The following is a 12,769-nucleotide window of genomic DNA, read 5'->3' as shown; positions in this document are numbered from 1 at the left end:
CAAGGTTGTTTTGGCTATTTGGGGTCTTTTGTGTTTCTATACAAATTGTGCAGTTTTTTGTTCTAGTTCTCTGAAAAATGCCATTAGTAGTTTGATAGGGATTGCACTGAATCTGTAGATTGCTTTGGGTAGTATAGTCACTTTCACAATGTTGATTCTTCCAATTCAAGAACATAGTATATCTCTCCATTTGTTTGTGTCATTTTTAATTTCTTTCATCAGTGTCTTATAGTTTTCTGCATACAGGTCTTTTGTCTCCTTAGGTAGGTTTATTCGTAGGTATTTTATTCTTTTTGTTGCAGTGGTAAGTGGGAGTGTTTCCTTGATTTCTCTTTCAGAATTTTCATCATTAGTGTATGGGAATGCAAGAGATTTCTGTGCATTAATTTTGTATCCTTCTACTCTACCAGAATCATTGATTAGCCCTAGTAGTTTTCTGGTAGCATCTTTAGGATTCTCTATGTGTAGTATCATGTCATCTGCAAACAGTAACAGTTTTCCTTCTTCTTTTCCAATTTGGATTCATTTTTATTTCTCTTTCTTCTCTTATTGCTGTGGCTAAAACTTCCAAAACTGTGTTGAATAATAGTGGTGAGAGTGGCAACCTTGTCTTGTTCCTGATCTTAGAGGAAATGGTTTCAGTTTTTCACCACTGAGGATGATGTTGGCTATGTGTTTGTCATATATAGCCTTTATTATGTTGAGGTAGGGTCCTTCTGTGCCTACTTTCTGGAGAGTTTTTATCATAAATGGGTGTTGAATTTTGCTGAAAGCTTTTTCTGCATCTATTGAGATGATCAGATGGTTTTTCTCCTTCAATTTGTTGATATGGTGTATCACATTGATTGATTTACATATATTGAAGAATCCTTGCATTCCTGGGATAAACCCCACTTGATCATGGTGTATGATCCTTTTAATATGCTGTTGGATTCTGTTTGCTAGTATTTTGTTGAGGATTTTTGTATCTATGTTCATCAGTGATATTGGCCTGTAGTTTTCTTTTTTTGTGACATCTGTGTCTGGTTTTGGTATCAGGGTGATGGTGGCCTTGTAGAATGAGTTTGGGAGTGTTCCTCCCTCTGCTCTATCTTGGAAGAGTTTGAGAAGGATAGGTGTTAGCTCTTCTCTAAATGTTTGATAGAATTCGCCTGTGAAGCCATTTGGTTCTGGACTTTTGTTTGTTGGAAGAGTTTTTTGTGTGTGTGTGGTTTGTGGGCCTCTCACTGTTGTGGCCTCTCCCATTGCAGAGCACAGGCTCCGGACATGCAGGCTCAGCAGCCATGGCTCACGGGCCCAGCCGCTCCGTGACATGTGGGATTCTCCCAGACTGGGGCACGAACCTGCGTCCCCTGCATTGGCAGGTGGACTCTCAACCACTGCGCCACCAGGGAAGCCCTGTTGGAAGATTTTTAATCACACTTTCATTTTCAGTGCTTGGATTGGTCTGTTTATATTTTCTATTTCTTCTTGGTTCAGTCTTGGACGGTTGTTACCACAATTTTTAAAAAAGCAAAGGAAGAATAAACACAGAATTCAGGATAGTGATTGTCTTGGAGTTGGAAGAGGCAAGGGAATAGGAAAGGGAAGGAACACATAGCTATATTTTAAGTTATTATTCATGTTCTAGTTCTTGATTTGGGTAGTGAGTTCATGGGTCTTCACTGTATTACAAACATATAATATATGCATGCATGGATCAGAGATGACAATATATGTATCATCAACTAAAATGATTAATCCAAATCTGTACACCAAATCTGTGGTCCATTAAAAAGTAATTGACTGTAAACTTGTCATTTCGGCACAGGAGTGAGAGTAAGTTTTAGATTCCTGGTTCCTCCTTTGGAGAGAAGCAAAAGGAATGTGGCATAATTATGCCACTGCTTTTCTGAGTTATTTCTTTTTCTTTTTTTTTTTTTTTTTTCGGTACGCGGGCCTCTCACTGTTGTGGCCTCTCCCGTTGCGGAGCACAGGCTCCGGACGCGCAGGCTCAGTGGCCATGGCTCACGGGCCCAGCCGCTCCGCGGCATGTGGGATCTTCCCAGACTGGGGCACGAACCCGTGTCCCCTCCATCGGCAGGGGGACTCTCAACCACTGTGCCACCAGGGAAGCCCAGTAGTTTTCTTTACTATTCATATTTTCCTCTGAGTTTGGATGTTGTGGTTTTCATGTCAGACATTCATTTGGGGAAATTCTCAGTCTTTTAAAAAAATATTTTCTGTTCTTTATTATCTTTATCCTCCTCCTGCCATACCCATTATGTATATTTCTCCTCAGCCAGCTCTTTGACTGCTTTTTTTTTAGATTCCACATATAAGCAATATCATATGACATTGTCCCTCTGTGTCTGACTCGCTTCACTCAATATAACCATCTCTAGGTCCATCCATGTTGCTGCAAAACCCTTCATTGTTAAGGATAACTCTCAGTTTTTTCCAGTGTTGTCAGCAGTTCTTTCTGGCAGACATGTGATAACACTTTTTAAACAGGGGTATTGAGACCAAGGCTCCTGACCTCTGACATGTTGACCTCCAAATAGAAAAATCCTTTCTCTGTGTGAATAAAGGTGGTCATCAAGATCCAGGTTTCAGGGAACTGGCCCAGGGTCCCAAGGATGGTTGTGGCTTCAGCTGGTGGGGTCCCTCCAGAGCTGGCAGCCTCAGTGAGGCCACCCTCCCATTGGGCTCCGGGGCAGCTCAGTGACAGCAGAGGGAAGAGACCCCGAGCCAAGAGTTCCAGCTCTGCGGAAATGCGGGCTCCATTCTGGGTGCTGGGGGTGGGGCTATATCACCATTTAGTTTTCTTCAAGCTCTTACTGACAATTTGTCTTTTCTTTGTGAACAATATACAGAAGAACGCTAAATCATGATCTATGGGAAATTATATGAAGCCTGTAATTTACCTCAGGGCATTTCCAATATACTAGCAGTTTATTGAGCAGCCATCACCAAGCAAATATATCTGCATTTATGGTGCTAGGATTTCCAGCAAATGTAGTTGTCTTTCTTTGATACTTAAGTGAAACTATAGTTGCAGTGTACGTAATGATCTCAGTCTCAAATAAAATTTGTAGACAAGGCAAGAAGAAGCAACTAACTTTGTCTTGCCACCCACCTGCAGAAAACCCCACAAAAAAACCCAAACAGTTGTGTGTGTGAGAGTGTACTATTATACACCACAGAATGCATTGAATACATCATAAAGATTTATATTTATTGGTTCTGGAAATCTTTAAGGAACATATATACTAAAGAGGTATATTAATTCTGTATGGGTATATTAAATACCATACTCAGTAGCCAAAAATAATTAAATATAATCTTTCTTTTTCTACCAGTATTATCCAAAACTGCTTCATCTGTTTCAAAGCTTCTCTTGGTTAACTAGAAGAAACAGTTCTGAACTTCTAAATCACTGTGGATATTTGGCATCTCAGGTTCCATATATTTAAAACCCAACCTTCAGTTTTCTCTGCTAAACCACACCTTCCCCTGATCTACCTATTCCTGTTAGTGGCAGTACTTTTCTTTTAAACCTCAAAACCTCAGCTTCTTTTCTCGATTCCTTTCACTGCCTCTACTTCAAATTCAAATCCTTAGCATTTTCCTCGATTCCTTTCCTCAGCTTCAGCCTTCACATACAATCTATCACTAAGTCTTATTCTTTTTGCAGTGTAATCTCATTATATTTCCATTTTCACCATTACCACCTTATTTTAGCCATTATTATTTTTGTGGTAAAATACACATAACATAAATGTTACCATTTTAACCATGTAAAATTATAAAATTCAGTGGCATTAAGTACATTCACAGTGTTGTATGATCATCATTAGAATCTAGTTCCAGAACTTTTATCACCAACCCAAGCAGAAACTCTGGATCCATTAAGCAGTCTCTCCTCATTACCTCCTCCCCGTAGGCCCTGACAACTATTAATCTGCTTTCTGTTTCTTTGGATTTGCCTATTCAGAGTATTTCATATAAATGCAATCATACAATATGTTGCCTTTTGCATTGGGCTTTTTTTTTTTTTTACTGAGTATGTTTTCAGGGTTCATCCATGTTGTAGCATGTATCAGTATTTCATTCATTTAAAATTTTTTAAAATTTTATTTTGGAGTATAGTTGACTTAAAATGTTGAGTTAGTTTCAGGTGTACAGCAAAGTGATTCAGTTACACATATATCTATTCTTTTTCAGATTCTTTTCCCATATAGGTTATTACAGAGTATTTATTTATTTACTTATTTATTATTGGAGTATAGTTGCTCTACAATGTTGTGTCAGTTTCTGCTGTACAATGAAGTGAATCAGCCATATGTATACATATATCCCCATATCTCCTCCCTCTTGGACCTCCCTCCCATTGCCCCCCCCATCCCACCCATCTAGTTCATCACAGAGCATGGAGCTGAGCTCCCTGTGCTATAAAACAGGTTCCCACTAGCTATCAGTTTTACACATGGTAGTGTATATATGTCAATCCCAGTCTCCCAGTCCATCCCACCTCCCCCTCCCCCGCCTTGTTATCCATTTATTTGTTCTCCATGTTTTTGTCTCTATTTCTGCTTTGCAAATAAGTTCATCTATACTATTTTTCCAGATTCCACATATATGCATTAATATGTGATATTTGTTTTTCTCTTTCTGACTTACTTCACTCTGTATGGCAGTCTCTAGGTCCATCCACATCTCTGCAAATGGCACAATTTCGTTCCTTTTTATGGCTGAGTAATATTCCATTGTATATATGTACTAAATCTTCTTTATCTATTCCTCTGTTGATGGGCATTTAGGTTGCTTCCACGTCCTGGCTATTGTAAATAGTGCTGCAGTGAACATTGGAGTGCATGTATCTTTTTGAATTACGGTTTTCTCAGGGTATGTGCCCAGGAATGGGATTGCTGGATCACATGGTAATTCTGTTTTTAGTTTTTTAAGGAACCTCCATACTGTTCTCCATAGTGGCTGTATCAATTTACATTCCCACCAACAGTGCAAGAGTGTTCCTTTTTCTCCCCAGCCTCTCCAGCATTTATTTTTTGTAGATTTTTTTGATGATGGCCATTCTGACTGGTGTGAGGTGATACCTCATTATAGTTTTGATCTGCATTTCTGTAATAATTAGTGTTGTTGAGCATCTTTTCATGTGTTTGTTGGCCATCTGTATGTCTTCTTTCAAGAAATGTTTGTTGAAGTCTTCTGCCCATTTTTTTGATTAGGTTGTTTGGTTTTTTTGATATTGAGCCACATGAACTGTTTGCATATTTTGGAGATTAATCCCTTGTCAGTTGCTTTGTTTGCAAATATTTTCTCCCATTCTGAGGGTTGTATTTTCATCTTGTTTATGGTTTCCTTTGCTGTGCAAAAGCTTGTAAGTTTAATTGGTCCCATTTTATTTTTGTTTTTATCTTCATTACTCTAGGAGGTGGGTCAAAAAAGATCTTGCTGCGATTTATGTCAAAGAGTGTTTTTCCTATGTTTTCCTCTAAGAGTTTTATAGTGTCTGGATTTACATTCAGGTCTTTAATCCATTTTGAGTTTATTTTTGTGTATGCTGTTACAGAGTGTTCTAATTTCATTCTTTTAGATGTAGCTGTCCAGTTTTCCCAGCACCACTTATTGAAGAGACTGTCCTTTCTCCATTGTATATTCTTGCCTCTTTTGTCATAGATTAATTGACCATATGTGCATGGGTTTATCTCTGGGCTTTCTACCCTGTACCATTGATTTATATTTCTGTTTTTGTGCCAGTACCATACTGTCTTGATTGCTGTAGCTCTGTAGTATAGTCTGAAGTCAGGGAGCCTGATTCCTCCAGTTCCATTTTTCTTTCTCAAGATTGATTTGGCTCTTTGGGGTCTTTTGTGTTTCCATACAAATTTAAAAATTTTTTCTTCCATTTCTGTGAAAAATGCCATTGGCATTTTGATAGGGGTTGCATTGAATCTGTAAATTGCCTTGGGTAGTATAGTTGTTTTGATAATGTTGATTCTTACAGTCCAGAAACATGGTATATCTTACCATCTGTTTGTGTCATCTTCGATTTCTTTCATCAGTATCTTATAGTTTTCTGCATACAGGTCTTTTGCCTTGTTAGGTAGGTTTATTCCTAGGTATTGTATTCTTTTTGATGTGATGGTATATGAGACTACTTCTTTAATTTCTCTGTGATTTTTTTGTTGTTAGTTTATAGAAATGCAACAGATTTCTGTGTATTAATTTTGTATCCTGCAACTTTACTGAATTCATTGATGAGCTCTAGTAGTTTTCTGGTAGCATCTTTAGGACTTTTTATGTATATCATGTCATCTGCAAACAGTGACAGTTTTATTTCTTCTTTTCCAATTTGTATTCCTTTTATTTCTTTTTCTTCTCTGATTGCCATGGCTAGGACTTCCAAAACTATGTTGAATAATAGTGGTGAGAGTGGACATCCTTGTCTTGGTCCTGATCTTAGAGGAAATTATTTCAGCTTTTCACTGTTGAGTGTGATGTTACCTGTGGATTTGTCATATATGGCCTTTATTATGTTGAGGTACGTTCCCTAGGCCCCCACTTTCTGGAGAGTTTTTATCATAAATGGGTGTTGAATTTTGTCAAAAGCTTTTTCTGCATCTATTGAGATGATCATATGATTTTTATTCTTCAGTTTGTTAATGTGGTGTATCACACTGATTTGTAGGTATTGAAAAATCCTTGCATCCCTGGGATAAATTCTACTTGATTGTGGTGTATGATCCTTTTACTGTATTGTTGGATTCAGTTTGCTAGTATTTTGTCGAGGATTTTTGCATCTATGTTCATCAGTGATACTGACCTGTAATTTTCTTTTTCTTGTGGTATCTTTGTCTGGTTTTGGTATCAGGGTGATAGTGGCCTCATAGAATGAGTCTGGGAGTGTTCCTTTGCAAGATTTTGGAATAGTTTCAGATGGATAGGTGTTAACTCTTCTCTAAATGTTTCATAAAATTCACCTGTGAAGCCATCTGTCCTGGACTTCTGTTTGTTGGGAGTTTTTAAAATCACAGTTTCAACTTTAGTACTTGTGATTGGCCTGTTCATATTTTCTATATCTTCCTGGTTCAGTTTTGAGAGATTGTACCTTTCTGAGAATTTGTCTTATTTCCTTTTATTGTTACATTTTATTTCTATAGCAAGTGATGCTGATTTCACATGTACAGTAGTGAAAGTTTGCTTTTTATGCAAATGTAAGCAAAATAAAGGTGGTACACAGAAGTTGCTAAGGATAGTGAAGATTGATCAGAAATATGGTAAAAAAATTTGTTATGATGATATGAGAATGACTTGAATTTTGGTAAATACAGACCTGAACTATGGCAACGTATTCCCTTTGCCAAGCTTTTCTAGTTCCAGTCAACCTTCTATACCATTCCCAGAATAATTTAGAATAACTTGTAATAACTTGGATAGGGTCATCCTCTTATTCATGAACATTTAGTGAATCCCCATTTTTTTTTTTTTTTTTTTTTTTTTGCCGTACGCGGGCCTCTCACTGTTGTGGCCTCTCCTGTTGCGGAGCACAGGCTCCAGATGCACAGGCTCAGTGGCCATGGCTCACGGGCCCAGCCGCTCCGCGGCATGTGGGATCTTCCCGGACCAGGGCACGAACCCGTGTCCCCTGCATCGGCAGGCGGACTCTCAACCACTGTGCCACCAGGGAAGCCCCAGAATCCCCATTTTATACAAAGTAAAATTCAAGGTTGTTTAGCTAGACATTTGATGTCCTTCATACTCATTCAACCAAACTAATTTAATTATTATTTTCAAAGCTCACCTTATACTTTCCTACCATTGTGCATTCCTTCATGTCATTCCTCTGCTGTAAGTTCCTTTCCTCTAGTTTCTATTGCCCTTCAGTCATTGTATTCTTAAATATTTATCAAGGGGTCTGATATCTCCTAGGCACTGTACTGTGGGCTAGGACTACAGTAGCTTTCTTATTGAGCTTACACTTGTGGGAGAGGAGATATTAAATACAGTAATACTTCTTTACTTGCAACAAATAATGTCATGAAAAAGTAGAGTGTTCTGAAAACAAATAAGACACCTAATCTAGTTGAGATTGAAGGGGTTGTTTCAAAGATGACCACCTGGAGAAAATGTCACTTAAGCTCAGATCTTATTGATGAATAGGCATTAGCTTAATGAAGGAATGGGCTAAGTGGGAAGGATCTTGGCTCAAGTATGTTAATTCATTCATATGTTTATTTTGCTATGAAGAAATTTAAGTTTTTTGTTGTTTCTCAATAATAATGTACTGGTCTATGCTACTTTACTTTAAAAAGATAAATATCTCAATCATATATTTTTTCTATGATATATAATATAGATATATAGTTTAAAAAATACCAAATTTATCATGTAGCTCTTACTCAGTGAATTTTTTTATTTTTAAAGATACTCTTAAAAAAATCACTGTAAATAGTCAAATAATAGATCCAGGTTTTAAAACTATCCAGGGAATTCATCTAGAAGTCCCATTTTTATGTAGAAATTTATATAGATTTGTGATATATGCACATATAATATTTATACTACATATCTATATTATATATCATAGAATAAACATATGATTGAGATATTTATTTATTTATATACAAATCTCCTAGATAACATTTTGGTTTCTCATTATTGCTTGTAGGCACCAGTCAGAAAGTTAGTCAGTAGGAGGGCCTATTAGGTTCCAGGCAGCCTGCTCTGCTATTTACTTTTCTGTCCATTCTCTGATCTGCTTTATGGTTGGCTCTTTGATATCGATGAAAAGGATACACCAAAGATGCATTTAAATTGTTCTTTTGTTTTCAACTAAACAGAAATACCTGATTTTTGGTAATTCTATAAATATTTTCATTTTTCAAATGTATAGTTGTCTATATAAAGAGTGATGTAACAGCTAAGGTTTTTTTTTAACATCTTTATTGGCATATAATTGCTTTACAGTGGTGTGTTAGTTTCTGCTTTATAACAAAGTGCATCTATTATACATATACATATGTTCCCATATCTCTTCCCTCTTATGTCTCCCTCCCTCCCACCCGCCCTATCCCACCCCTCTAGGTTGTCACAAAGCACCGAGCTGATCTCCCTGTGCCATGCGGCTGCTTCCCACTAGCTAGCTATTTTACGTTTGGTACTGTAAATATGTCCATGCCACTCTCACTTTGTCACAACAGCTAAGGTTTTTGGATACACGCAGAGAAACCAATTCTGGCTAACTTCAGCTGGAAAGGAATTTAATTGGTAGTTGAAGAAGCCACAGGAAGACTGAAGAATCAGACTTGCAAAATATACAAAACCTAAGGGTGCTAGGTGGCAGGAAGGACTATAGCCAAAGTCATGCTACAGGAACGTGTTAGGAAGCCTCTACTGTCAGACTTACACTGTTACTACTGCCAGTTTAAATATTTCTTACTGAGAGCATCTTTGTGGTGCTAGCTGGAGTTCAGAGTCTAGGGTAGGAGTGGTCTGGCTGAGACCTTGTTCTGGCTGCCAGGGAGGAACTTCTTCCTTTGGCTTCTACCTTTTGGCTTCCCACCAAAACTCACATAATAAGAAATTTGCCCTGAGTAAGAAGGGAGTTTGAGCCTAGGAAGACCCTTTAAAAAGCGATAGCTGCCCTTCACAACTACTCACTAAAATATATTTCAAAACAATTCTGTGTGATGACAGGTAGCTGTATGCCTCTTGAAATACAAGGTAAAATTGTTCAAGGCATCTCACATTTCTTGAAAACATATAATTGTTTCTGTTTTAAGAAGGGTTGTGGTAGTTTATTAGAGAACAATTATTTTCTTTTCAAAGTGAAACTGTCATAGATATCTCTAAATTTTGTAGTACAGGCATGACTAAAATAGATTAGATATGTATTTTTCTAAGAAAAAGAATCACAGAAAGTAAAGATGATTGCCAGATACGCACATATACTTATTTCAACATTTTTCTTTGGTAGAAAAAAGCATTTCATATTTTAAATGTGTTCAAAATATTAGTATAATTTATAACAGTAGATAAACCCAAAATTCATGGTAAACACATACATCCTAATTGCTTGAAAATATCTCAATGAAAAAAAAGGTTGTTAAAAAAATCAAGGGCTTCCCTGGTGGAGTGGTGGTTAAGGATCTGCCTGCCAATGCAGGGCACACGGGTTCGAGCCCTGATCTGGGAAGATCCCACATGCCACGGAACAGCTAAGCCCGTGCGCCACAACTACTGAGCCTGCGCTCTAGAGCCCACGAGCCACAACTACTGAAGCCCGCGTGCCGCAACTACTGAAGCCCATGCGCCTAGAGCCCATGCTCCGCAACAAGAGAAGTCACCACAACGAGAAGCCCGTGCACCACAACGAAGAGTAGCCCCTGCTCGCCGCAGCTAGAGAAAGCCTGCACGCAGCAACGAAGACCCAATGCAGCCAAAAATAAATAAATAAAATAAATTTTAAAAAAATCAAGTCAAGACCAGAGCTACTAATTCTGTTATGAAATATTTGCACTCTTACCAGTTACCCTTAGCTTATAATTGTCTTCATAGTACATTTCATGAATTACAGCCTTTTTTATAAAACAAGATGGTGTTTAAGGACTTTTTCCAATTTTTAGGGAAAGGAATGTGGATTTGCATAAAAAGTATTTAGGGAATGTTCATGGATGCTTTTGACTTATGAGTCATGGTCTTGATTTCAGTAATAATACATATTGTAATATAAAATATAGGTCAAATACAGACAGATAATTTTTAGAGACAGAAACGTTTTCATAGCCACAGCAGAATAGTTACAAGCATCAAATCTCCTAGAAAGTTTCCTAACCTAGAAATGCATGAATGTTCATTACAACAGGCAGGAGAAAGTCACTTTCCTATTGCAGAATTCTTATCATGTCAGTAGTCAGTGACACTTGTTCTAGAGTTTCAAGTCCTCCTTTCCAGGACTTCATACTTTTTGATATTTTAAAAAATTCATTCTTTCAGCTTTCTGTAATGACAAGAGGAGAGTTTTACCACCTTGTGCTGTTCTTGTTTCCCAGTGATTTAGGAGTTGACATGCAAAAACATACAGCAGGAAAGGGAATCTAATTATAACCAGAGACCCCTTATCAAAACATTTACACAGGATCATAGCAGAACAATTCTGCAGTTGTCAATTTTATTTTTTCGAAAGATTTGTCTTGGATAATACAGATTATAAAATGGAAGTAATCTGGTAACCTACCTTGATTATAACTTTTGCTTGCTTTGACTTGGTATTTAGGCATCTTTGTCCTTTATGTGTTTTCAGGGTGATACTGTTAAGGGAAGATCCAAAACAGTCTTAAATTTTGGATGGAAAAACATAAGAAAAAGAAAGCAAAAAAGCCACCACCATTGTTATCTTCAGTGAGTCCATTACTTACATCACTTCTGTTTTATCACAGTTATTACTTGGGTAAATTATGGAGACTTTCTCAATATTTGCCACTTTCACTGCTTTTACTCCAGGGTCTGTGCAAAGACACCGTCCCCCTTTGAACATGGGGAAGCCTAGAACAGATCATAGCATCAGTTACTAATACATCTGATTGCAATCATATAGCTATGATTTATGTATAACCTTGATTGAAGAATGTGGGCCAGGTTTTCATTAAGGCTAAAGATAGTAATTTGTCAAATAGCACTCAACACTGCTGTTACTGGGAAAGGAGCTTAGGAAGAAGTTGATGATCTTCTCTTTAAATTTGTAAGCAAACTATTAAAGAATAAGGGGAAGAATGAAAGACGTTTTTTGGAGATCAAGCTTATTTGCCTCTTGCTTTTATGCTCAAGAATTTTTCCAGAAAGCTAATAACATTATCTCATATAAAATCTTCTTAGCAGACATTTAGAACTATTGCTAAAGGCTCTTGCCAGATTTTGCAGCCAAATAAGATATTCTATTAAATTTATCATCTCTAGTTTAAATAATCATCTCTAGTATTTTAAACATTTCCAATATTCTCTGCCAAACCCATAGTAACTTCTAATGTGTGAGGTTAAATAAAAATTTACTGTATCTTTTAGGATAAAAGTGGAAGAAAAAGACATTTGAAGCATTAGAAAAGAAATTTATAGATTGAGAAGTAAAAAGTACCATATACCTTGAACAATTGTAGCACAGAATATCACAGCCAGGACTGTAGCCATGCCCTTCATATTCATGTTTGTCTGTTGCTGCTGCTTTGGCTTTGATACTCTTCTTGGAGGGAGTAGAAATGCTGATCATGGAAGAGAGGTCTTAATTGGCATATATAAGGCATTTTATACACCAGCAATCCTCTTACAGCAATAGGAATTTCCCTCCTTGAGTCATGTTCCTTTCTTCCAATAGTTTCTATTTTGTTCTCATCTAAATATTACTGTCCCTTCCTTTTGTCACAGGGTTGAAAGTAATACGAATGTGAAAGTGCTTTGTAGATAGTAAAGTGCTGTATAAATATAGAATAGAGTACACCCACATGGGAACCAGCCTTAAGGTAGCATTTCCTAGAAATGTATTTAATTATTGGACTACCCTGGACAGTGAAATTCTGATTGCCATTCATTCTTCCATTCAGGAAGATTGTCTTCCTATATTCAGTCCTTTCACTCTCCATCCTGCACATAACTATATAAAAGAACATTCTTTTAAAAAATTGTAATTTTTTGGACTTCCCTGGTGGCACAGTGGTTAAGAATCAACCTGCCAATGCAGGGGACACGGGTTCGATTCCTGGTCCAGGAAGACCCC

At 37.3% G+C, this 12,769-nt stretch overlaps 1 protein-coding gene across 1 annotated transcript; it reads right to left on the bottom strand.

Annotated features, from left to right (window-relative positions):
* Positions 1–10,960: 10,960 nt before the first annotated feature.
* On the bottom strand, positions 10,961–12,201 carry CXCL11 (C-X-C motif chemokine ligand 11; the record flags this gene model as incomplete). Its single annotated transcript, XM_082601990.1, has 4 exons — positions 10,961–11,002; positions 11,240–11,312; positions 11,421–11,547; positions 12,141–12,201. The coding sequence occupies 4 exons, from the start codon at positions 12,199–12,201 to the stop codon at positions 10,961–10,963; spliced, it is 303 nt and encodes a 100-aa protein (XP_082458116.1).
* Positions 12,202–12,769: the final 568 nt, after the last annotated feature.

This window comes from Mesoplodon mirus, assembly GCF_964341445.2.
Source record: "Mesoplodon mirus genome assembly, chromosome: 2".
Taxonomy (NCBI): Eukaryota; Metazoa; Chordata; class Mammalia; order Artiodactyla; family Ziphiidae; genus Mesoplodon; species Mesoplodon mirus.
Note: the sequence above shows the minus strand (reverse complement) of the source record. Positions and strands in the feature narration are given on the sequence as shown.